Source organism: Hylobates moloch, unplaced genomic scaffold, assembly GCF_009828535.3.
Source record: "Hylobates moloch isolate HMO894 unplaced genomic scaffold, HMol_V3 SCAFFOLD_1, whole genome shotgun sequence".
Classification (NCBI taxonomy): Eukaryota; Metazoa; Chordata; class Mammalia; order Primates; family Hylobatidae; genus Hylobates; species Hylobates moloch.
Genome location: NW_026652276.1, coordinates 7984700 through 8010783, shown reverse-complemented (window position 1 = coordinate 8010783; position 26084 = coordinate 7984700). Strand labels below are relative to the sequence as shown.

Below are 26084 nucleotides of genomic sequence, written 5' to 3'. Positions count from 1 at the left end.
AGCTGCTACTGTGACTCCATTTAGCTTGCTTTGTAGTTAAGCACTTCATGAGACCACAGAACAGCAATGAGCATTCACAAGAGAGGGAGACTGGGGAAAACGGCTCCATGTGGAGCTTGACGGGGGCTGGCCTTAGATGCTATTTCAATCTGATCACCTTGCCCCAGATGTTGATTACTTAATGTTCTTGTGGGCTTATAAAAAGCCCCAGTGCCTGAGAAAAAGAGGGCCACATGTGTTCACTGTTCACTGCCCTCTGACCTGGAATCCCCAGGTTGTGGGCAGGGTCATACTCCAGGCCTCGCCCTTGACCCCATCTGTGCCCTTGAAGGAGAGGGACCCAGACACTCCTGAGTGCTCAGTTCTCGCACACACAGGCATGCAGGGTAAAAATGAAGGTGCTGTGGGGGGTTGGAAGGGCAGGGTGCAGCCTGCTCACTATGGCAAGGCATGAGCACCTCCTCTCGGGAAGCTGGGCTGGGAAGGCTTGGTTCTGCTTCCAGCCCCTGTGGCGCCAAGTGCATTCCCCTGTTGCCGTTGGTAGCCATGGAGACCTTCTGTGAGATGGTGCAGTTTTATCTGAAGCACCTGGAGGAGAGCGTGTACCCCGTGATGACCGAGGAGCAGTTTGCCCTGAAGGTGTTCCCCATGTATCGCTACTTCGTGACAGTGTGGCTGAGGCACCACAACCCCGAGGTGAGATGCACCCCTCTTAGGAGGGCCTGGTGGTCCCCAGGCCACAGCTCCCCAGCCTGTGGGGCCGGGAGGTGCTGAGAGACCGTCGGGTCGAGACTTACTCCCAGGACCCTAGAGGGCAGTGACCTGACTCATGGCAGAGCCGGGGAACTCATGGGTGCTGAACGGCTGGGACCTAGGAGCCTCATTCACGAGGCCAGCCTTGATGAAGGTTGGTGATAATCCTGAGAGCACTTGTGACCTGCTGGGCACTCTACCAGCGTCTTACCCATGGGAGCAATTTGCACACCCACTCTGTGATATAGGACTAGTTGACAAATGAGAAAACTCAGGCACAGAGAGGTTAAGTACCTGCTCAAGGTCATGTAGCCACTAAGTGGGAGGGACTCCAACCTGGTTGCCTGTGCAGGAAAGACCTTGCTCTGCTTCTGAGGCCCCTTCTGTCCTGTGTCCTTGGATTCTGTGGCTGGGGCTGAGGTCACTGGCCTTGCTGGAGGGTGGTGAGACAATGAGTCCCAGAGCTGGTTTCCGGTGGCAGGTGAAGCTGGGGGTGATCAAGTCCCTGAAACCCATGCTCGGCCTCCTTCTGCCCAACGATGACCTGCGGGAGCAGGTCTACGACTACATCCCCCTGCTGCTGGCGGAGTACCAGGGCGGCCTGGAGGCGCTCTTCATCACACAGGCGAGTGGCCAGGCAGCCACGGCTCTAGGCAGGAGGCTTAGGGAATTGGGGGCTCCCAAGTGTTTAAGGGGGATGAGTGGGAGCCGGGGGGATGTCAGATATTTTGACACTGTGTCAGCAACCCGACATCTGTGCCCTGAGAGGGAGGGGTGTGGAGCCTGGCACCCATGGGACTCGTGGGAAATGAACACTGCCCTTCCAGGTGGAAGGGACCAGGTCCTGGTCCCTCGGAGGCTGCAGTGAGGCTGTGGCCTTTGCATTAGTTTGTTAGGGTTGCTGTAACAAAGAACCACACATGGGTAGCTTGAAACAACAGAGACGTATTCTCTCTACAACCTGGAGGTCAGCAGTCCAAACTCAGGGTGTTGGCAGGGCTGGGCTCCTTCTGAAGGCTCTAAGGAAGCAACCTCTCTTGCCTCTTCCAGCTTCTGGTGGCCCCACGTGTTCTGTGACAGCGGTGGCATCACTCCGATCTCTCCCTTCCTCGTTGCGTGGCCTTTCCCTGTGTGTCCCTCTGTGTCCTCTTCTTACAAGGACACCTACCCAAAATCCAGGATGATCTCACCTCGAGATCCTGAACTAATTCCATCACAAAGACCCTATTTCCAAATAAGGTCACATTCTCAGATTCTGGGCGAGCCTGAATTTTGGAAGGACACCAGGCAACTCAAGACAGCCTTGGTAAAGGGGTGAGATGTGTGAGATGGAGCCATTGCAGTGTTCCGAGTGGACTGTGGCTGGAGCTGGTGCCCATGTAAAGGGATCACTCATCTATAAGCAGAGTGTGGGTCTCAGCTCTTAAAGCAAGGAGTGGAAAGGGATGTGACTGATTTAGGAGCCATTTGTAGATCATTCTGGCTAAAGAATGGGATTCACTTTTAGGTGAAGGAGGCCTTGAATGCCACACTCAGCGGCCTAGTGCAGCACTTCCCAAGCCTTGCTGTGGTTAGGAACAACCTGGGGGCTGGGTGAAATGCAGGCTTGGATTCAGCAGGACTGGGGTAGGGCCTGAGAGTCTGCATTTCTAATCAGCTCCCAGGGAATGCTGATGCTCAGTGGGTCAGTGGGCCCCTGAGTAGCAAGGGTCTAGAGTTTGACCTTGAGTTGGTAGAAGGCCACCTGCCACCATTTGCCTATCCACTGCAGGTCTTGAGGCAGATCCTGGAAGTGTCAGTCATTACCAACACCCCCGTCCCCCAAATGCAGCTACACACCATTTTCACAGAACTGCACGTCCAGGTGAGGCCGGCAAGCTCGGCTGGACAAGGGCATTCTCTGGGTGGATCAGCAGGAAGCTGGCAGCGGGAGGTGGCCTAGCCCACAACTCACTCATGTGCCTCCTGTATCCTGATGGGGTGTGAGGCTGTGGTGCCCATGCAGCCTCAGGTACGGTCAGCTGGGCTGCCCCTGCACCTGTGTCTCTGTGATCTCCTCCACCCTCACTGCACGTCCCTCCCCAGGTGTGCCACAAGGCCCCGACCCAGCATCAGTACAGCAGCCAGAACCTGATGGAGATGGTGCACTGCTTCGTAGCCCTCGGTGAGGCTCTGCGGCAGGGTGCTCCCTGCCTGCCCTGAGGCCGGCAGGGGGTCACTAGGAGTCCTGGCCCCTCTGAGCGCTGGGTCTGGGACTGCCTTGCTGGGCCTGCTCTGGACCCGGTGAGCATGACTAAAGCTGTCCTTCCACTCTGCAGCTCGCTCCTACCCCAAGGAGCTGATGAAGTTCTTCTTCAGCCAGATGGAGACAAACAAGGAGGCCGTCCGCGTGGGGACTCTGAATCTGATTAGGGCTATAGTGAGCGCAGATGGTGAGCAAGGCAGGGTGGGCGGGGCGGGCGGGGCAGGCAGGGTGGAGGACAAGGGAGGCAAGTTTCATTCATGTCCAGGCATTGCCACTTCCTAGACAATACTGGGTGGGCCAAGAAAGCCAAGGTTCTTGGCTGCTTTGCATTTTCTAAGCTTTAACCTCATCAGCACTGTGGCTTACCCTCCCCACGCCCAACGCTCTGAGTCCGAATTGTTAACCTGAATCCTCCTGCTAACCTCCGAAGCTCAATCAGAGGCTGGATATAAGGCCAAACTACACCACACGGGCATAACCCTGAAGCCCTGTAGACTCAATGCTCAGCCATAGTCTACACATCTGATTCTAATTCCTAAGCCCAAACTCTAAACCTAGCCCAGATGTTGAAAGAGAACCCCTGTCCCTAACCAAGGCACTAGCTCACACTGTGCCTTTGTGTGAATAAGAAGGCCCCTGTTGGCAGCATGCAGCCCTACAGGTACATAATGGTTAGAAGAGCATGGGCAGCTCCCGCTCAGCCCTAAAGTCGGGTAGCTTTGTTCAGTGCACAAATTGGGCAACTGTATATAAAGGGCCTTGTGCTGCCATTAAACCTAAATGCACATTTAAACAACAATGAAATCCTTTTTACCTATTCAATGGATAGAGATGATAATGGCTAGAGTTCACCTGGTCATTTTTCTGTAAAAGGCCAGATATATTTTTGGCTTTGCAGGCCATATAGTGTCTTTGACAATTACTCAGCTCTACCATTGCAGACCAAAAACAGCTGTGGAGTCCTGAGCATGGCTGGTTTTGTAAACTTTATTTACAAAAACAGGCTGTGGGTTATACTTTGCTTATTGCTAGTCTAGGGTGACAAGAAACCACCTGTGATACTTCACTGACAGAGAGGTAAATCAATAAAGGATTTGGGGTGCTCAATTGGATAGGGACCAACATTTGCACTCAACAATCCAACTTTTTGTCAGCCATCCAAAGGAAATAATTTCCCAAAAGTAATTGGACAAAAGTGCTCATTAAAACATTGTATTAAAAGCAAAGCATGAGAAACAGCCTAAATGTTTTTCTGTAGGGAATTTGTGGAATAAACAATGTATCTGCATAATGGAATATTATGCAGCTATTAAAAAGTATGTAGTCAATCCACTTTTTGTGGTAAAGCTGCCCCCTTTCTATTAAGTGTAACAATACAACGTGGGGCAGTATTTATAGCACAACCTTAGTGATGTGGAAGAAATCTATGTTCATTTATGCGTAAACAGGTCTGGAAGGACAAAATCTATTAAGAAGTGGCTATTTTTTATTTTAATTTTGCAATGAACATACACTATTTTTTCTTTCATTCAGGGAAATTAGATCTTTTTTTTCTTTTAATTTTACTCTAAGTTGTGGGATATATATGCTGAACAGGCAGGTTTGTTACATAGGTATACATGTGCCATGGTATTTTTCTGCACCCAACAACCCATCATCTAGGTTTTAAGCCCTGCATTCATTAAATATTTGCCCTAATGCTATCCTTCCCCTTTCCCCCAACCCTCTGGCAGGCCCTGGTGTGTGATGTTCCCCTTCCTATGTCCATGTATTCTCACTGTTCAACTCCCACTTATGAGTGAGAACATGTGGTGTTTGGTTTTCTGTTCCTGGGTTAGTTTGCTGAAGATGATGGTTTCCAGCTTAGACTGGATAAAGAAAATGTGGCACATATACACCATGGAATACTATGCAGCCATATACTATTTTTATAATCAGAAACAGTTTCCATCTTCAAGATGAAAACTCTCAATTGTCTCATGCTCACTTAGTGCTTGACTGCCACCTTCTACCTGCTCTCATTTCCTTTTTCCTACTCTGGGGTTGACTTAGTAACATCTAGCCTTGAGCGCAGTATCATCCTGAATGTCTAACTTTACCTCCATCCACACCAGCCCTCTCCAGAACCTTCTCATGGCTCTTTCTTGCCCCTCTTAAGCTTCCTCCTTTAGTTGGGTGTGCTGTCATCAGTTGTACAACTAGCAAACACTCACCCAGCCCTTATGGTGTGCCAGGCACTGTGTTAACTCTGTGAGAGTTATCCACACTTTACAGGCAAGGAAACTGAGGCACAGAGGAGCTATGTAATTCACTCTAGGTCCCACAGCTGGGATGTGGTGGAGCCAGGATTTGAACCCAGGCAAGGCCTGGTGTCAGGACCCATGCTTTTCACGGTGGTGCTTTGCAACCTCTGTGTGCCCACTGCATGCCCACTTCGTGCCCAGTGCTCTGTTCCCAGCTGCAGGGCACTAAAGAGCTCGTAGGCAGAGATGTTGCCCTCAAGGCGAGTTCACCTGGGTTCAAATGAGATACACGCAAAGCAGTGGCCAAGGGAACGAGGCGTGGAAACAACAGAGGGGAGGGAGATGGCCAGGGAGAGCCTGGCCAGGGACGCTCCTAAGAAAGTGCCCCTGAGCTTGGGGAATGTGGGAGGAGTCAGAACGTGAGGCCCTGATGTGGGGCGAGCCACCTGACATCTCCCTGAGCCGCAGCCCTCCAGCCCACCCAGTTTTCCTCCTTCAGAGCCCAGGATCAGTATCAGAGCCATCAACCTGGCTATCCGGGTGGTCAAGAACACCATCTCTGATACCCGGTCCAAGGTAACAGGGCAGAGACCTGGAAATGGGGGGCACTCGGGGAACCCTGCCAGGGAGGCAAAGGGAAGTCTGGACTCTGGGAGGCAGAGGCTTTTGATGGAAAACCCTGCTTTCCATCGGGTCTTGACTGGGGCTGCAGGATGGCGAGGCCAGTGAAAGCTGAGGTTCCACTCTTGAGACCTCATTCTCTCCATGGATCTAGAGTTTTCGAGTGGTGTGTCTCAGGCACCACCTTGGACCCAGCAGAGGCCAAGTAAATCCAGCTGCAGCTGGAGTCACTCAGCTGCCAAGGATTTTCTGAGGTCTTTATCACATGTGAAAAAAGCAACTAAGGGGTACTCCTCTACCCGCCCTCAAAAGGCTGAAAACCACAGTCCCAGGCTCCATGGCAGCCACATCCACCTTGGAGTAGAGCTTGGTTCTGGCCACAGGCTGGGGGAAGGGAGGTCCAGCGTAGTGAGGGTCTGCACAGCAGTTTTGAGGAATATCAGAGAGGGAATGGAGAATGGGGGCTAGAGATTTAGGCAGAGCTGTCTTCAGTACCTGGAGGCTATGGAGGGAAGAGAGAAAAGACTCATTCTGCATCTCCTGCATATGGTGATTCTCATCAATGGAGCAAGCCCCAGGGAGTCCAGGATAACAGATGGGCTCCCCACAGCAAGGGCTGCTAGAATGGAGCAGCCTAGGTTGGAAGGGAGAGAGGGAGCTTTGTGTCTCTCCAAGGCTCAATGAGCTCCCAAGTGGGCATGCTGCAGAGTGGGACCCCTGGATGAGGCAGGGGGAGGTGGGCAGAGTGGGCAGTAATCAGCCCCTGAGGCCCCTTCTAGCCCAGAGCACCCCCAATTCCTAGCTCTCAATGTCACAGGATTGGGTGCCCTGGAGCCCACCCCAACCCCCAGCATGTCCACGGTCCTGTCCCCTCAGGTGAGGATGGCGATTCTCCGCATCATTGGGCAGTTGGCTCTCTCTGGCTACCAGGAGAGAATCAAAGGCTGGGGCCTGAAGTACGTGTCTGTGCAACTGACCTTATCCACCTACAAACTGGTGAGTGGCCCTAATACGCAGACCACAGAGCAGCTGGACTTGGAAATGGTTTCCACAGTGCTGAGGGGAGAATGCCACTCAGTATACCTGTGTTGAAACCTGCATATCCGTTCACGACATGAGTTCATAGATACACAGTGAACCTGCAGGTGACAATGTGTGGGGTCCCAGCTCTGAGCATTCTGTAGACTCAGTATCTGGGCATGGAGCCCCTGGGGAGTGAGGAGACCACACCCGAGAACACAGCAAGCCCCTGCCAGGCCACAAGTGGGAATCCCTTGGTTCTTTCTTCCAGACAAATCGCCGGGAGAACTTTTATCAGAGGGACTTGGAGGAGAGGATGGTCCACAAGGTCACCATGGACACTGTGAAGATCATTACCTCTTCCGTCAGTGGGATGACCAGCGTGAGTGGGTCCTGCCCCACACGCACAGTGGGTCACCGCGCCAGGCTGGGGGTGAACCACACATGCCCAGAATTCCACATCTTTGCTTCTTCCGTTCCTGCTGTCTAGAGTGTCGAGGGGCCTTCCTCTTCCAGTTGCCTGGAATTACTCAAAACCCAGTTCCAAAGCCAGGTCCTTGATGAAAGCTTACTCTTCATCTCTGTACCCCTAGAGGCTGGGCAGTGCACGATCTCAGCATGGCTGGCAGTATCAGTCTGTATCATTTGAGCGAGTACCTGAAATGTGTCCATTACTTTAAGGCCTGTGTGTGTGTGTGTGTGTGTGTAGACCAATGATTTTCATGGTTGAATTTTGTAAACATTCATTGAGTTCTTACTCTGTGAAAGAGGACAGAGGAGTGTGCACTAGGAGGACTCAGTATGACCAGGAGTTCACAGACTATGGGAGAAACAAATGTGTCAACTTTTAATTGCAACAAAATGTGACGTGGCAATAAGATAGGAAAAATGTGCCATGAGAGCATCAAGGAGGGAATGATTATGCACTAAGTGAGGCTGCAGCTAGATGATCCCTGTCCAGTGACAGCTTTTTTTAATTGCAGAAGTAATAATCATCATCATCATCGTCATAGCTACAGTCCATGTGGCACCCACATATAGCGGGTATACTGTACTAGGTGTGCAACATGTACAGTCTTGTTTAATTACCCAGCAACTACCCGCATAGAGGGTAGTTGTTATCCTGATTTTGTAGATGAAGACACTGAGACCCCGAGGGATTCATTAATTTGCTCAAGGCCTCACAGCTGGTAAACAATAGAGCCAGGATTGAAATTCCCTTTGTAATTCACCATGCTGTCTTCATGGGGAAGCCCAGGAGCTGGGAGATTCTAGTCCCGGTGGCTGGAACAGGTTAAGCCATTGCACTCGATAGTTGGTAGCACAAGAGCGTCACCTTCAACTCCTAGGGGTGGGGGTGGGGTGGGGGGGAGGGGGATTGCAATTAGTTGGGGGTGTTGAACAGTCACCCAGGGAGAGAGGAGATGGTGGGGTGAAGTCGGAAACACAGCTCCAATAATCCGTATCAGTCAGGGTTCTCCAGAGAAACAGAACCAGTAGAAGACATATGTAGTCTGGTTTATTTTAAGGAAGTGACTCATGCAGTTGTGGGGGCTGGCAAGTCTGACACCTGCATGGCAGGCCAGCAGGCTGGAGACTCAAGCAGGGGCGGATGCTGCAGCCTTGTGGCTGAATATCTTCTTCCTCAGAGAAACCTCAGTGTTTCACTCTTAAGGTGTTTCACCCACCTATGTTATTGAGGATAATCTCTTTTATGGATTATGCACTTTTGTCACACCTACAAACTACCTTCACAGCAACACCTAGATTTGTGTTTGACTGAATGACTAGGTACTCTCGCCTAGCCAAGTTGACACACAAAACTGACCGTCATACCAGGCACGCACAACTGGATCATCTGCCCAGGGTGCCCCTCTAGAGGACTTGGGATCAGAGGGAGGGCCCTGGATGAGGAGGGTGTGATGGGTGTGGGTTTGTATGAGGCTGGCAGCGATAGGAGTTGGGCAACAGGGATGCTGGCCCCAGCAGGGACTTGCAGACTCTCTTGCCACATCAGTGTGGGTGACACTTAAATGCCCCTGACCAAGACTGGGGTTGGCAGTGGAGCCAGTTCAGGGCTGACTGTCAGGGGACATCTCTGGGGAAGCGGGGATGGGGTGGCAGCATGGCGGAGCCTGACTGTTCTCTCTAGAGGCCCAGGACTTGGGCTAATTCTGAGCCCCTTTCTCTCCCACCCCCACCCCAGGAGTTTTGGGTGAGGCTCCTGTGCTACATCATGGAGACAGACTACATGGAAGCTTTGACTCCTATCTGTGTCAGCCTCACAAACCTGGCAGAACACCAGCTCCGTGGTCAGGACGTGGATGTCAGCATGGCTGGCAAGAGCAGGCAAGGTGGGCAAAGTTCCTGTGCCAGCTGGTTGGATTGGGCAGGTGGGCTGGCTCCTTGTCTGGGAATGCCCACCTCTCTCCACATTCCTCCCACCCTCATTCCCCCTTCTCCTGGAAACATCCAAGTCCAAATTAATACTATTAATGCCTACCTGGATATTAATGCCTACTTGATCATATCTAGGACATGTTAGAATTGTGTAAACTTCCTTCTGGATAGCTCACGCCTCATGTCCTGTCCCCCCAGCCCACACCCCGGTCCAGAGCCCATCCTTGGGAGCTCCTGGCCCAGCCTTTCCCATGCATGACCTTACTGGGCCTCTGCTCTGTCTGGCTTCTCTGTGCCAGCTAGAGTAACTGTAGGCATCCCATCCTCTGTAGACTACCCTCACTGTGGTCCATTCAGAGTGGGCACTGTTAACACCAGGCTCTCAAAACAACTATGCCCACCTACCATGCTTGCTCCTGTCCCCTTCCCTCCCACCTCTGGCCCCAAGGGCATGGCTGGTGATGGAGGTGATTGATGGGGTCCTTTAGGATCCAGGGCTAGCAAAGGGCAGAGCCTGCTCTCTGACTTTGATCTAAACAAGCCAGCCAGTCGATCCTCTGAGGTCTTCCTCGTGCCCCTCTCACTCTTGACTCAGGTTGAGTCCTCTCCAGGGACCCTGCACTGGCACCTTTTCAGCAGGCCTGGCCTTGCCCTTGTCCATTTGTTTGTGTGCTGTTGGTTTGCTTTTCATGGGCTCATTGCCTCCCAAAGCCTGTGGAGAGAGTCAGGAGTGGGTAGAATGGCAGTGTCTAATTACTTTTGGCTCAACAGAGGACAGGGTTCACAGTAGGAGACAAAAAATTGTCATGGTAAGTCTTGGTGTCCACTATAAAATGAGCATGGCCTGAAAAGAGCATCTTCTAAACCTCAACCCATTAGCACGATTCTCCCCTCTCCCCAGGATAAGTGAAATGTAATGATGTTCTTAGGAAATTCCCTGTGCCAACCCATTCTCCATTCTGGGGGTTTGGGGAACGAGATCATGTTGGGGAGGAACCTTCTAGGGTAAAGTTCCTAGATGGGGACATAGGAGCATGTCCTGGTACAAGCCAGGAAGGCTCAGCTGGGGTTGCATTTCCTTCAATCAGTGGACCTGCCTGCACCTCAGAAGCTGCTGGCCCGTCTCCTGGTGAGTGGCTGACCTGCACCATGCCCTGGCCTGGCAAGGCCATGCCCTGTGGCACCTCTTCCTTAAGCTCCTAATTCCCAGAGCCCCAGGGGTATGAGGAAGCTGAGGTGCAATGAGGGAGTTTGATGCTTGGCAGGACAGATCATTCCATGTCCTTGAAATTCCTCTCGAGTTTGGTAGAGGCAGTGCACTTGTAATAACTGGGGAGCTGGCCTGGACCTACTTTTAGATTCCTCTGCCCAAAGCATCCTCACGACACTGCCAATGCCTGCCTACCCCTGGGGGTTGGCTCAGTCCAGGACCCATGAGTTCTCCTCTTTATGTTAACTGTGGACACTCATCCATATTGCACTGAAGCCTGGGGTGGGGAGGGAGCCCAGGTCTGGCCCCCATCCCCCATCCTTCCTGTAGTGTCCTCTGCAGGTGCACTCTCTATTTGAAATCCCTATTTGAAAACCACCCATCTTGTCCAGCTCCTCCCTTTAAAAATGAGGACAATGAGCTCCAAGACAAGGAGCAAGGTGCTCAGGTGCTACTTCACTGTAGTCTTGGTGCCCTCCAGGTGCTGATGTCATCACCTTACAAGGGCGAGGGTCGTGGGATAGCCATGCTCAACCTCTTGAGGACCCTGAGCCAGAGCATCGCACCCTCTATGGCCGACATGTGGGAGCTGGAGATTCCGCTACTGGTCCGGTACCTGGAAGGTGAGGTTCCTGGGGAGCCCATTCCAAGCCAACCCTCCAATCCGTGTACATGCTGGGGTTCTAATCACATGACTTGAATAACAAGAGCTGAGGCTCACAGTCGACCCACACAGCCAGCCCACTTTTGTCCTGAGAACTGGTTGAGCAGCCTGGGAAGGTGAGGGGTGCAATGCAACGTGTGATGTGTTCATCCATGGAGGGCCTCAAATGCTACACTAAGGAGGCATGGAGGGCCTTGAATATCAGGCTTAGGGGAGCAGTGGAAGAAAGTGGCATGTGTGACCATGCATGTGTTCCTGCAGAACATACTGAGTTCACTTGGGATCAGAAAGCCTGGGAAGACAAGCTGATTCAGGTAAAGGGGTAACAAGTTTGCGGAGGCCTGGGAGGAGGAGAAAGATGGGAGCAGATGGAAAGGCATTTGGTGGGCTGGGCACATGAGGAGTTTAGAAGCCCCTAAAGGACATGTTCTCCTTCTGTCAGAGAAGACTTGGGAGTTACAAAGTCTATAGCTGTGTCCATCCCCAGGGGAGAACTGAGAGAACCTTCCATCCTGAGAGCCAGGTGCCCAGGAGGGCAGCAGGGAGTGACACCCCTTCTGCTAGCCGCCAGAGCCACAGCCATTCCTCAGACCCACAGAACATTATTAGCACTGGATCAGGGATCTATGGACTGAGTGATCTGGAGATGTGGGCAAGGGAAGTGAGAGAGGGCAAGTCACTACTCAGGGTCACGTAGCATTCCCAGAGCCCAGGCAAGAACAAGGATGAAGGCCTTTGGCTCTTCCCACCAACGTCTTGTTCCTCCCCAGTTTCTGCGAAACTCCCTCAAGAAGACCCGGGGGTCTAGCTGGAGCCTGCGCTTGAGCAAAGAGCTGAACAACCAGATGGCGAGCTTTGACAGCCCCTCTCTGGAGAAGGTTTGTCTTCACAGGGACAGGAGAGTTTGGACAGGAAGTAGACTCCAGGGATGATGGAGTGGAGAGGATCACACAGTGTGTGTGAGATCAGCTGGACCTGTGGCTGTTTACAGGGTCCTGGGAGGAGAGGAGGGTGGTCTGGATTGGTGGTTTTAGTTTAGTTTTGTTTTTTTTTTTGTTTTGTTTTGTTGTTCCTCCAGATTCTGGTTAGCAATCACATGTTTATATTTCTTTGTAACACAAAACTATACCACATTGCTACAGAATTCTAAAACATTGTTGAAAGAAATCAGTGAGGGTCTCAATAAACAGAAAGCACCCCAAGTTCATGGATTGAAAGATGCTATAGTTCAAATGGTAATACTCTCCAAATTTATCTTCAGTTTTAGCATGACCCCTATCACAATCCAAGCTAGTTCTTTTTTTTTGTTTCCAGAGACTGACAAATTGATCCTAAAATTTATATGGAAATACCAGGGGCTCTGAATAGCCAACATAATTATGAAAAGAAGAACAAAGTTGGAGGACTCAAACTTCTCAATTTCAACTTCTTACACAGCTGCAGTAAAACTCCTTACACAATTGCAGTAAACAAGACAGTGAGATACTGGCATCAGGACAAATTGATAAAATAGAAGTGAGAGTCCAGAAATAAACTCTCACATTTATGGCTAATTTATTTTCAAGAAGGGTGCCAAGACAATTCAGTGGGGAAAAAATAGTTTTTTTCAACAAATGGTGCTAGGATAACTAGAAATCCACATGCAAAAGAATGAAATTGGATACCTTCCTCACACCACACATAAAGCTGAATCAGGACGGCTGTTAGTGCTGCTGCTGTTGGTTCGTCGCGGCGGCGAAGGAGGAGGAGGAAGAGGGCGAGGCGACAAGGGAAGAAGGAGGCAGGCGCGGCGGCAGCAGCGGGGCCCGGGCCGGCGGAGGCGAGGCGGGGTGGGGAAGATGGCAGACGTGCTTAGCGTCCTGCGACAGTACAACATCCAGAAGAAAGAGATTGTGGTGAAGGGAGACGAAGTGATCTTCGGGGAGTTCTCCTGGCCCAAGAATGTGAAGACCAACTATGTAGTTTGGGGGACTGGAAAGGAAGGCCAACCTACACATTGGATTCCATTTTATTTCTACTTAATAATGTGCACCTTTCTCATCCTGTTTATGTCCGACGTGCAGCTACTGAAAATATTCCTGTGGTTAGAAGACCTGATCGAAAAGATCTACTTGGATATCTCAATGGTGAAGCGTCAACATCGGCAAGTATAGACAGAAGTGCTCCCTTAGAAATAGGTCTTCAGCGATCTACTCAAGTCAAACGAGCTGCAGATGAAGTTTTAGCAGAAGCAAAGAAACCACGAATTGAGGATGAAGAGTGTGTGCGCCTTGATAAAGAGAGATTGACTGCCCGTTTGGAGGGTCACAAAGAAGGGATTGTACAGACTGAACAGATTAGGTCTTTGTCTGAAGCTATGTCAGTGGAAAAAATTGCTGCAATCAAAGCCAAAATTATGGCTAAGAAAAGATCTACTATCAAGACTGATCTAGATGATGACATAACTGCCCTTAAACAGAGGAGTTTTGTGGATGCTGAGGTAGATGTGACCCGAGATATTGTCAGCAGAGAGAGAGTATGGAGGACACGCACAACTATCTTACAAAGCACAGGAAAGAATTTTCCAAGAACATTTTTGCAATTCTTCAATCTGTAAAAGCCAGAGAAGAAGGGCGTGCACCTGAACAGCGACCTGCCCCAAATGCAGCACCTGTGGATCCCACTTTGCGCACCAAACAGCCTATCCCAGCTGCCTATAACAGATACGATCAGGAAAGATTCAAAGGAAAAGAAGAAACGGAAGGCTTCAAAATTGACACTATGGGAACCTACCATGGTATGACACTGAAATCTGTAACGGAGGGTGCATCTGCCCGGAAGACTCAGACTCCTGCAGCCCAGCCAGTACCAAGACCAGTTTCTCAAGCAAGACCTCCCCCAAATCAGAAGAAAGGATCTCGAACACCCATTATCATAATTCCTGCAGCTACTACCTCTTTAATAACCATGCTTAATGCAAAAGACCTTCTGCAGGACCTGAAATTTGTCCCATCAGATGAAAAGAAGAAACAAGGTTGTCAACGAGAAAATGAAACTCTAATACAAAGAAGAAAAGACCAGATGCAACCAGGGGGCACTGCAATTAGTGTTACAGTACCTTATAGAGTAGTAGACCAGCCCCTTAAACTTATGCCTCAAGACTGGGACCGCGTTGTAGCTATTTTTGTGCAGGGTCCTGCATGGCAGTTCAAAGGTTGGCCGTGGCTTTTGCCTGATGGATCACCAGTTGATCTATTTGCTAAAATTAAAGCCTTCCATCTGAAGTATGATGAAGTTCGTCTGGATCCAAATGTTCAGAAATGGGATGTAATAGTATTAGAACTCAGCTATCACAAACGTCATTTGGATAGACCAGTGTTCTTACGGTTTTGGGAAACATTGGACAGGTACATGGTAAAGCATAAATCCCACTTGAGATTCTGAATTATTTGGCTCCTCCATTTCTAGAAATTGAGACTCAAGCTTTATGAATTTATCAAGAACTTAAAAATGAAGAAGGTCACAGATTGATCTTTTATAAGACCTTATTTGATGCTTTGTGCTTCAAGGAGATGATGCCTGTCATCCATATAAGCAAACTTTTTGGCTTACAACTATTTTTTTAATAATTAGCCTTCTAGTCTGTAATGGAAATTGTATATTTTGATAGAATTTTTTTCTCCATTGGTTAAATTAGCATTACTTAAAATTTGTTTCTTTAGAAAATAAATGCAGGTTATAAATGTGTGTATATTTAGAGATTATAAGGCTCTCTGAGCCATCTTCTGATTTTTCATTGCTCTATAATTCTTTTTACTGAAAATACTATGTTATGAATGGTATTAAATTTTAGTCTCTGGAACATCCAAAACCAAGCAAAGGGATGTGACTATTTTGAATGAATCAGAATGTCAACTTGTATGTACACTTTATCTACACTTACTCTTTATTTAAAAAGAATAATGAAAAATCAAGATCAATTCTTCAATTTGATTGAACTGTTCAGCCTTTTCAAGATGTCTTTATTTACAAATGATTACATTTAAATGAATGTACATTCTTCTCACTGACTTTGGTGATTTTGAAACCTAGAATGATGTGTTTCTATCTGTAATATCTTTCCATTTGAAAAAAATCTCAAAACACAGATTAAAACCAAAAAAAAAAAAAGCTGAATCAAAACGAATCACAGATCTAAATAAAAGAACTAAAATTATAAAATTCTAGAAAAACACAGGATAAATCTTCTGACCTTGGGTTAGGCAAAGCCTTCTTAGAGATAACACCAAAAAGCACAAGTGACAAGAAGAAATAAATTGGACATCACGAAAATTAAAACCTCTTGTGCTAAAAATAATACAATAGAGAAAGTGAAAAAGAAGCACATTAAGGAAGAATGTGTTCTTCTGTAACAGATCAAAGACTTAAGTGTACAAAATAAAATAGAACCATGGAACAACTAGAAGAATATATTGATGAATATTTTTATAATCTTAACATGGAATAGCCTTTATATGCTTGCAAAGAAACCAAGAAAGACGAGGGAAAAGAGGTAAACTTTATAGATATTAACATTTTTTGTGTGCTTCTACTACTTCCTGTTTGTTTTCTCATCTCCAAAAACAATAATATTTACCCTAGAGAGCTGTGGTGAGGATTTAATGAAATATGGATGGTTGTTCTTATTATGTCTCCAAATATAAAACAAAATTCTTACAAATAACAAAGAAAAAACCCACCAAAAAATGGGAAAAAGAATATAGCCAGAAATTCAAAGAATTAAAATGAATCATGAGAATATGAAAAGATGATCAGCACAACGAATAATCAAAGAAACACATCACAGTGAGAATGTTCCACTTCTCACTGATCATGACATATGTTGGGGAGTAGGTGGAGAAATTGGTGCGCTTAGGTTTGTTGGTGGGAGCGTAAATTGGTTCAACTTACACAGGAGTTGAACAAATTGACACTTCCCCCCACGTATAACATGCCTGCCCTTATATAGTGTGACCTCCCAGAATAACCTGAACATTTATTTTATGTATTTTAAAAAATTTTTTTATTGCCATAGGTTTTTGGGGAACTGGTGGTCTTCGGTTACATGAATAAATGGGAATTTGCAAGATTTTGGTGCACCCATCACCCAAGCAGTATATGCTGCACCCAATTTGTAGTCTTTTATCCCCCATCCCCTTCCTACCCTTTCCCCCTGAGTCCCCAAAGTCCATTGTATCATTCTTATGCCTTAGCATCCTCATAGCTTAGCTCCCACTTACAAGTGAGAACATACGATGTTTGGTTTTCCATTCCTAAGTTACTTAGAATAATAGTCTCCAATCTCATCCAGGTTACTGCAAATGCCAGTAATTCATTCTTTTTTATGGCTGAGTAGTATTCCATTATATATATATATAAATAAAAAATATAAACATATATATATAAACTGATATTATATATATATATATATATATATATATATATCAGTTTCTTTATCCACTCGTTGATTGATGGGCATTTGGGCTGGTTCCACATTTTTGCAATTGTGAATTGTGCTGCTATAAATGTGTGCGCAAGTATCTTCTGCACATTAAAAAAAATTGAAGAATATGTAGCAAACTCTCTACAACAGCACCCCCTGAGGGCTGGCTGTAGGGAGGCCTGAGCTCCTTCCTCCCTTCTGCCTCTCCAGGGCTTTCTGTACCGGGCCTTGGGCTTCACCTTGGCCACAGGCCTGGAGGCCAGCAAGGTGGAGGTCCTGCTGTTGGAGCTGCTGTACAAGACAAACTACAGCAATGACTTCGACAGCGAGGTGAGGGTGCCTGCAGCCCCCTCCTGTCCACCAGATGCCTCTGGACCCTCGGGGACATGTGTGTTCATGTGGCTGCATGCGTTTTGTGTGTGTGTGTGTGTACGTGTGTGTGTGCCTTGTGTGTGTGTGTGCCTTGCGTGTGTGTGTGGGATCCTTCTCTGCCCGCTGGCCCCTGCCCTCACCCTGGCTGGCTGGGTCTCCCTGCAGGGTGTGATTATGTGCTTTGGCCTGTGTGCCCGGGGCCAGGTAAAAACGGTGCTGAATGTACTTCATGACTTCGAGGAGAGGATCCAGGAGTCAGAGCAGTCCTGGCAGATCAGTGCTTGGCGGGTAAGCCACCTTCCCTCCACAACTGGGTCTTGGGATCTCTTAGCACAGTGCTCTGGGTACTGACACAAAGTCCTTTCTAGATCTCAGCAAGAAACTTGCCTCACACCGAGTCTCCTGTCATCAAAATGGCTGAGACGTTGTCTTAGTCTGAGACCTCCTGGACAGAGCTTTTGCTATTGGATCATCTTAAAAATGCAGGGTGGGCCTTTCCAGGACCCAGATACTGCCACGGAGTCCCAGCCACTTGCTACTCATGGTGGGGTTCTCAGGCTGGCAGTGGGGGCTCCCTGGGTGCTGATTGGAAATGTAGAGTCCCAGGCCCCACCCAGACCCACAGGATTTGAAGAAGCTGTTCAGGTAGTGCTCAGTGGGTGCTTGACACTAGGAGCTCTGCCTCAGTGAATGGACGGTGCTGGGATTGAGGGGCTCTAGCCACTGTGCAGGGTGAGAACACTGAAGCTTGTCCATAGGCATGCGACTGGTTCACTGGTGAAGCCAGGATTTGGACCCAGACAGCCCATGGCCCCATCCTCTGGAGGCTGCCCCTCCCTGCCACAGGAGATGGTCCCACTAGCTGGCTGAGCTGCTAGTGGGAAACCATCTGAAACCATCACCCACGCTTCAGGCTTTGCCCTTGACCTGGAATCCTTGCTCTGAGGTCTGGTTGTTTGGATGAAGAAAATTGAGAGAGTCCCAGGCTTCGTTCCAGCTTTTCTGCAAAGAGGACCCGACACTTGGATTTCTACTCAGTCTGGCAGGGCACTGGGGCCCCTGCTCCCCAGTGGGTTTGGTGGCCTCCAACATCTCCTCCTACTCAGAGGTTGTTCTGAGGGTATGAGCACCATGAGGGCAAGGTGGAAGCTGTCGGTTCCTGCTGGATCTCCAGCCTCCTGTGTGCTTGGCCCGTAGCCGGTGCCTGGCAGGTGAAGGTATGAGGTGTGCAAGCAGCCTCTTGCCTTTAGGGGTGTTCACATGAGCACCTCCCCCCACAGCTGATGGGTGGTCTGGGCGTCTATAGCCCTGGTCTGTCTTGCTCATTACTGCATGCCTAGTGCCTGGTGTCTAGTAGATGCTCAATAAAGATGCATTGAGTGAATGAATGCATGCATGAAAATACAATGAACATTTCAGGCACCCAGAAAACAGTCAGGTGAAGCACCGCCAGCTGACTCGATGGATCCTTTGGTCATGTGGCCAGAGACCATCACCTGCATCTGGAGCAGCCCCTGCTGCCCCCAGTGGTTCTTTTTCTCTTTGGCCTCGTAGAAGGACCATCCCTGGAGGCGGGAGACAGTGAAAAGTGCCCTCATGGTGATGTACAGCTGCGTGGCCTCCTACTGCCACCCCCAGTTGCTCCTCAACCTCGTGGACAGCCCCATCACCGCTAAGATCATTCACCATTATGTCAGCAGCTGCCAGGTAGCCCCATCTGCTGCCTGGGGGGATGTCTTCTGGACCAGGCTGGTGGGTAGTAGCCTTCTGCCACTCTCTGGGCACCTGCATCCCTACCCAGGGGACATCCAGGCATCCTACCTGATGCCCAGCACGTGGGAGGCCCATTGCCCAAATGTGCTGTTCTCTGTGCTTTGGTGTCATGCAGAGGGGCTGGTGGGGGTGAGGATAGCCCCTCTTCCAGAGTGCTTGGTGGGGTCTCCAGAAGCCACAAGATGAGCCCCACTTCTTCCCAGCCTTTCCCACTCCCTCTGCCCTTGCCTCTGGCCCTCCCTGACACTGACCCAGACCCTTTCATAAGGAACAAGAGGTGGGGTTGTCTTCAAAGACATGCAAAGGGGCTGGCTATTTGCTTGGAACGGCAAGGAGGGGAAAACACAGAGAATAAAGCAAAAACTTTTTATTTTTTAAAACTGTGGCAAAATACACATAACATAAAGTTTATCATCATAACCGTTTTTAAGTACATGGATAGTTCAATGGCATAAGGTGCATTCACATTGTTGTGCAACTGTCACTGCCATCCGTCTCCAGAAGTCTTCATTTTGCAAAACCAAAATCCTATATCCATTCAACACCAACTCTCCATTCCCTTCTCCACCCAGCCCTGGCAACCACCTTTACTCTTTCTGTCTGTGTGACTTTGATGAGTCCAGGTACTTCATCTAAGTGTAATCATATGATAGTTGTCCTTGTGTGTCTGGCTTATTTCATTTATCATAATGTTCTCAAGGTTCATCCATGTAAAAGCAATCATTTTCTCAATAACCTCTCCTGCCTCTATGGTAACACATAGGGCTCAGGGCCCTGGTCACTGAAGGCGGACCCCGAGCTGCTTTGCTGCCCTCAGGAGGCTTGGGAAGATGGCATCTTCCGTGGTGTATTAGTTTGTTTTAACGCTGCTGCTAAAGGCATACCTGAAACTGGGAACCAAAAGAGGTTTACTTGGACTTAGAGTTCCACATGACTAGGGCAGCCTCAGAATCATGGCAGGAGACAAAAGGCACTTCTTACATGGTGGCAGCAAGAGAAAAATGAGGAAGAAGCAAAAGTGGAAACCCCTGATAAACCCATCAGATCTCGTGAGACTTACTCAGTATCATGAGAATAGCATGGGAGACACTGGCCCCCATGATTCAATTACCTCTCGCTGGGTCCCTCCCACAACACATGGGAATTCTGAGAGTTACAGTTCAAATTGAGATTTGAATGGGGACACAGCCAAACTATATCACGTGTGGACCCAGGTGCTGCACCTCACCTCGTATCCCCGCCATGTGCCTGTGGCCTGCCATGTGGCAGGTGCTCCATTCATGTGGTTGAAGGACAGAGTGAGGCCAGCCATCTCTCAGAGCATTCAACATTGAACGCTTTCTTCAGAGCAGAGGGAGTCCAGGAGCAGAGGCTGCAGCATGGATTCTTCTGGGGCTGCTCACCAACACTCTGTCCCTCCTTTCCCCCTTCTGGGCTCAGGACATCTGTCTCAAAATGGCCTTCATGAAGAGTGTTGTGCAGGTTACCAAGGCCATCAACAACATCAAGGACCTGGAGGACTCTCACTTTGCCCGGAAGACGACTCTTACCAGCATCATAGTGGTAAGCTGGGTGGGGCACCTCCTTGGTCCTGGTCCTGGTTTTGGGGTCTAACTCCCTGCAGTGAGAGGTTTTCAAAGTTCCTGAGGGCATCTGCAGAGCTCTCTGAAGTCCTTCCCTGTCTTGGCTCTGCTTTGTCCTAACTGTAGGAGTTCTGAGAATGATTTTTGTATCTGATAAAGGGTTTCACAGCCAGTCAACTGTTTGGAAACCAGGGTGGGAGATTCTGGCTGTCTTGGGTCCTGCGGTGCCCAGGGCAGCTGGTTCAGGCCTCATAGACAGAGATTCCCTGGGCCGGCTTAGCTGTAGCTTCCCTGTCTCTCTGTGGGAGGGCCTTAGGGGCAGGGATCTGCTGGAAGCAGGACTTAGAGTGAAGCCCTGAAGGATGCACAGAAGGATGTAAGACAAAGAAAATGTCCACTGTCCAAAGGCTGATGGAGCCTGTGGGGCCGCCAATGTCCTTCATGCCCAGGCCTCCCCACTTATGTCATTGCCAATACCTTGGCCCCTCAAAGCTGCTTGGGTTGTGCTGGAAGTGGCCCTTAAGAGACATGAGATTGGGTGGAACAGAAGGCAATGAGGAGGAAATGGGATTTATTTGGCTCTCACTGGCCAGGAGCTTTGAACCTGTACTTTCACGCTAGCCTGGAGCAGCCCTGTAAAATGGGTCTCCAGGTCTTGTTTTACAGAGAAGGGAACTTGGGCTCAGGCAGAGGAAGTGCTGGCCCAGGGGCACACAGCAAGTAGATGAGCAACCCGAGCTGGGAGCCCAGGCCCACTTTGGGCCCTACTCCCACTCTGCTGCCTCCCCTAAGATGCCAAAAGCCAAATGGCCCTAAAAAGAACGAAAGAGACGTGGGGTGTTAGACGCTTTGGGAAGTGCCAGGTCTTCCTCGTGCTAACACTGGGGAGTGCTGCCGCCATCATGGTCACCAAAAGCCACCACCCCCTGCTTGTGTTGGGAAGGCGGTCATCGAGGCAGAACCGACTGACAACCTGGTTTCTCCAGTGCGAGCCTTGGCGATGGAGGCCCTCTCGCACCTGAGGTGAGCTGGGCCCCCACCCTCACCCCATCCCAAGGGGTAGGGAAAAGTTCAAGACCATTCCTCGGTGCTCCTTCAGGGGTTGTGCCTCCTTTTTTCTCTCCTGCCTCTGTAGCAGGGGTCTCAGTTGGCGGCTCCCCAGGGCAATGGGCCAGCCTAGATGATGGGGGTCGGCCTCAGCCACTCCTTTCTATAATTCTCAGCCAGATTTCAAGTTGGGTGCTTCTCGTTGGATTTATGGCATGTGGGTGGGCTGCTCTTCCATTGATTGGGGGATATTTTGAGCAAAATAACAGTGATAACACTGAAGAGCATTGCAAGCATCCTTCAAGATGAGTCAGGCTCAGTCAATGAGTTGAAGGGCTCAGTCAACTATTTGTTGATACCATTGGTACAAAATGATTTAAAGCCCAAGATTTACCTTCCTGGAGATGCCAATCTATTGGTGGGGAGGGGGAAAGGGGAAGAAGTTATGGATTTATAAAATTAGTATTTAAAGAGGTTGGGTCATCTCTAAGAATACCTCCCCTATAGGGGAAGATTCATTACTTAGGTGCATAGCAGAACTATCTGTTGCTTTAAGCTGCATCAAACAGGCAGATTTTAAAATAAATGTCACGAACATCAACTAAGCACAATGATATGCTGAGTACTGAAGGGACACAGAGATACATAAGACCTAGTCCCAGCCTTTTAAGGACTTAGAGATAAGACAGACACATACAAACAGGATTATAGGTCAAAGCTGACTAACAGGACTGTGTTTACAGGTAAACTCCCACACACACCAGCAAAAAAATATCTGAGAACAAAAAAAAGGGGCTACAAACAAAAGCAACTCAGTTTATACAAAAGGAGCTATCAAAAGGCTTGGTGCAGAGTTGGCATTTGGCTTTTGACCTGGGCTTAGGCAGAATGACTGGACTTGGGGCTTCCTAGGAGAGTGCAATACAAGACACTTTGGGGGAACAGGAGTGTAAAGTAGGATGGTGGCTCTCAACTCTGGGGGCACAATAAAACTCATGGGCAACTTTTAGCAGTATGGATATCCAGGTCCCACCCCAGATCCTGGGGCTTGGACATGGTCCCTGGGGGTCCTTAAAAAATCCTCGAGGTGTCTTTAATATGCATCAAGCTTGAGAATTATTGATGAAGGGGCTAGAAGGAGAATGAGCTAGCACGCACCAATCACTAGCAACTACCTCTGGAGGTAGCTGCAGTCCACCCCCAGAATTTTTGATTCAGCAGGTCTTGGGTGGGGCCATAGAATTTGAGTTTCTCATAAATTCCAAGGTGAAGCTGCTGCTGCTGCTGCCGCTGCCGCTGCCGCTGCCGCTGCCGCTGCCGCTGCCGCTGCCGCTGCTGCTGGTCCAAGCATTACCCGTGAAAGCCCCTGGACTAGCACCAGCCAGGGAGGGCAGATTGCATCGTTGTAGTCGGCAAGGAGCAATGGAATGTTTCTGAGCAGATGAACAGGTTCAGAGTAGACAACAGCAGATAGGAGAGATGGCCTTGGACCCCTGCATCCCCCTTCAATTACAAGCAAGAGTCACTGGACACTGGTTACTGGCCACAGCCAGGGCCCCTGGGGAGGGATGCTTGCCAGAGCCTCCAACTGGAGAAGTAGGCCTCTTCCTCTTCTAGGACATGTTTCTGTGCCCACATTGGGCAGTGGGGCAGCAGAAGCTCAACTCCCCAGTGACTGTTCCTCTCTTGTCACTGCTTCTTCCCCAGCAAGCTGAAGCCTTTCTACTCCACAGAGGAAAACAGTGAGCTAATGGATATCAGCATACATTCTGTAATTTCTCTCCAACTCCCAGGAGAGGACAATGAGTCCATTAAGGTAGGTCCCTCTGGGATGCCTCATTTGCTGGGTCAGGACCTGGAAGTTAACATTAACATGGTCCATGCTGAGAGTCCACCTTCCTGAACCACCTTCGAGTGTTTAGAGGCAACAGAATGTAGCAAGCTCTATCAGTAAATGTAAGGTAATGCTAGCTGTTGAAACAGATAAACCCTGAAATCTCAGTGGATTAACAACATAAAAGTTTATTTATCACCCAAGTCAAGTCAAGCCCAATTGTCAATGGGAGTGGAAATGGAGCTGCTTTGTGCAATTATTCAGGAACCCAGGTTGGCAGAGACCTCCTGCCCATCCTCAGTGCATGAATCCCAAGGTCCTAATCAATGGGTATTGACACCCAGCCTAGATAGAAGGAAGAGAAAGTCTAGGGAAGGCTCGAGAGCCATTTTGCCTTCCTTCTATTGGATGAAACACAGTCACATGGCTCCACCCATGCAAGGAGTCCTGGGAAATGTAGTCCCTGATGGGATGGCTGTTTCCCTGACAGCACTGTGGAAAAGGAGAAGGAATCTTTTGTGGACAGGTAGCCATCCCTGCCTCAAAGGCCTGGCCCTGGATGAAGAATCAGAACTGGGCTCCAGGAGTTCAGTATCCTGCTGTGTAAAGTGAATCCCTTAAATGGTTGTCTTGTACTTCACTTGAGAAAATGAGTGCCAAGAGCTCAGACTGAACAGAAGTTAGTGGATGACTGCCAGACCCCTCCCTGGCATGAACTCCCTGCAGGGAGGGGGGTTGTGGGTGCCCCTCATTGCCACCTATCTCTCTCTCCCTCTTGGCTGTAGACCCTGTATGCAAATGCCCTGAGCTCCCTGGAGCAGCTGATGGAGAGCCTCCTGCAGAGGCAGCTGGACCCCAAGGGGCTGCAGGAGATGGTTCAAGTGAGTTGCCTGGCGGCAGGCCAGAGCCAGGGATGGCCACTCCTCCCCAGAAGTTGGACTGAGGGCCAGACTGTGGGGAACAGGGGAGTGCATGAAATATTGTTTTAGTGATTTCATTTTTATAAAATTCCAGATTTGCTAAAAATTTGCAAGATAGTACAAAAATGCTCTTCATGCAGATTCACAGTTCTTAATACTTTGTCACATTTTCTTTCTGAGTTTTCTTCTGTCTCTCTCCTTCCACACACACATACATCTTTTGAACCACGGATAGCTGCAGACATCCAGAGTAACAGTACTCTCTTATATAACAACAGTACCACGATCAAATTCAGGACATCTAATGTTGACACGATGCATGTATTAAAACTGATGGCCCATATTCAAATTTCCTGAATTGCCCCAATAATGTCCTTTAGAACTGTTTTCTCCTTGATCCAGGATCCAATCCAGATTAGGCAGTGCATCTACCTGTCAGGTCTCTTTGTTCTCCTTTCGTCTGGAACAGCTAGCTTCACAGTCCTTCTTTGTCTTTCATAACCTTGGCACTTTTGAAGGGTATTGGTTAGGTTTTTAAAAATTGGGTTGTTTGCTTTCTTTTTATGGAAACTTTTACAGGTTTTACTTATTCTGAATACAATCCATCAGATATGTGATTTGCAAATATTTTCTCCTAGTCTGTGGCCTTTTTATTGATTTCCCATTATCTTTTAATGAGCAGAAGTTTTTAGTTTTGACGAAGTCGAATTTATCTTTTTTTCTTTTATGGATCATGCTTTTGGTGTCAAATCTAAGAAATCTTCCAAAGATTTTCTCCTATGTTTTCTTCCAGAAGTTTTGTATTTTCAGATTTTATGATTAGGTCTATGATATATTTTGAGTTAATTTTTGTATGGTCTGAGGTACGGGTCAAAGTTTATTTTAATTTTTTGCACATGGATAGCCAATTGTTTCAGCACCCTTTGTTGAAAAGACTGCCCTTTTTCTGTTGAATTATCTTTGCACCTTTGTTGAAAATCAAAGGCTATGTACATGTGGGTCTATTTCTGGACACTTATTTGGCTCTGTTGATGTGTTTGCCTATGGCACACCAATACTGCACTGTCTCGATTACTGTAATATTATAATAAGCCTTGAAATCAGGATCAGATAATGTAAGTCCTTAGATTTTGCTTTTTTTTTTTTTTTTGCTGCATCTCACAGATCCTGATACATTGTGTTTTAATTTTATTTCAGTTCAAAACATTTTAAATTTCCCTTATGATGTCTTCTTTGACCTGAAAGTTATTTAGAAATTTTCAAATATTTGGGAGTTCCCAAGAATCTTTCTGGTTTGGATTCCTAATTTAACTGCATTGTTGTCTGATGACATACTTAAATTCCATATTTTAAATCCTTTTAAGTTGACTGAGATTTATTTTGTAGCCCAGATGCCATCTATCTTGGTAAATATTTCATGGGTATTTGAAAAATATTCTGCTGTTGTTAAGTGTAGTGTTTCAAAATGTCTATTAGGCCAAGTTGGTTAATAGTATTTTTCAGGTTTTCTGTCTCCTTTTTGATTTTCTGTCTTTTTGTTCTATCAATTATTGAGAAAAAGGCACTGAAATCTCTGACTAACAGTGTGAACTTGTTTATTTTTCCTTTTGGTTCTTCCATTTTTTGCTTCATGTATTATTTAGCTATGTTATTAGGTGCATAAGCATTTAGGATTGTTATGTCTGGTTGATTAACTGACCCTTATTGCGATGACATGACCCTGTTTATCTATGGTGATGTGATTTGCTCTAAAATGAACTTTTATATCAGAATGGCCTCTGGGGCCATCTGGAGTGCAGAGTGGGCTGTGCTCCTGGCCCTTCATTACAAGCAGACATTTGGAGACAGGCCTAATGCAACCGCCAAGCACCATCCTGGTGAGAATGCTGGGAATGCTCTTTCCCTGCCTACAGCCTCATCTCCCTTCATGATGGGGCC

At 48.4% G+C, this 26084-nt stretch overlaps 2 protein-coding genes across 2 annotated transcripts in view; both read left to right on the top strand.

Moving 5' to 3' along the window:
- The window catches only part of MROH2A (maestro heat like repeat family member 2A), a 52178-nt gene that overhangs the window by 9319 nt on the left and 16775 nt on the right, over positions 1–26084 (top strand). Inside the window, exons 7-26 of the mRNA XM_032753685.2 lie at positions 545–696; positions 1235–1378; positions 2525–2617; positions 2839–2917; positions 3072–3185; positions 5741–5817; positions 6739–6858; positions 7154–7264; positions 9089–9236; positions 10371–10411; positions 10974–11115; positions 11418–11470; positions 11927–12034; positions 16828–16947; positions 17155–17277; positions 18544–18696; positions 20203–20325; positions 21289–21368; positions 23100–23208; positions 24012–24107. Coding sequence (XP_032609576.1) covers positions 545–696; positions 1235–1378; positions 2525–2617; positions 2839–2917; positions 3072–3185; positions 5741–5817; positions 6739–6858; positions 7154–7264; positions 9089–9236; positions 10371–10411; positions 10974–11115; positions 11418–11470; positions 11927–12034; positions 16828–16947; positions 17155–17277; positions 18544–18696; positions 20203–20325; positions 21289–21368; positions 23100–23208; positions 24012–24107 — 2186 coding nt within the window. The remainder of the gene's footprint in view (positions 1–544; positions 697–1234; positions 1379–2524; positions 2618–2838; positions 2918–3071; positions 3186–5740; positions 5818–6738; positions 6859–7153; positions 7265–9088; positions 9237–10370; positions 10412–10973; positions 11116–11417; positions 11471–11926; positions 12035–16827; positions 16948–17154; positions 17278–18543; positions 18697–20202; positions 20326–21288; positions 21369–23099; positions 23209–24011; positions 24108–26084) is intronic.
- On the top strand, positions 12995–15056 carry LOC116810040 (parafibromin-like). Its single transcript, XM_032753689.2, is given in 3 exon segments — positions 12995–13142; positions 13145–13717; positions 13720–15056. Coding segments are annotated over 3 exon segments (1581 nt in total). The 3' UTR covers positions 14580–15056.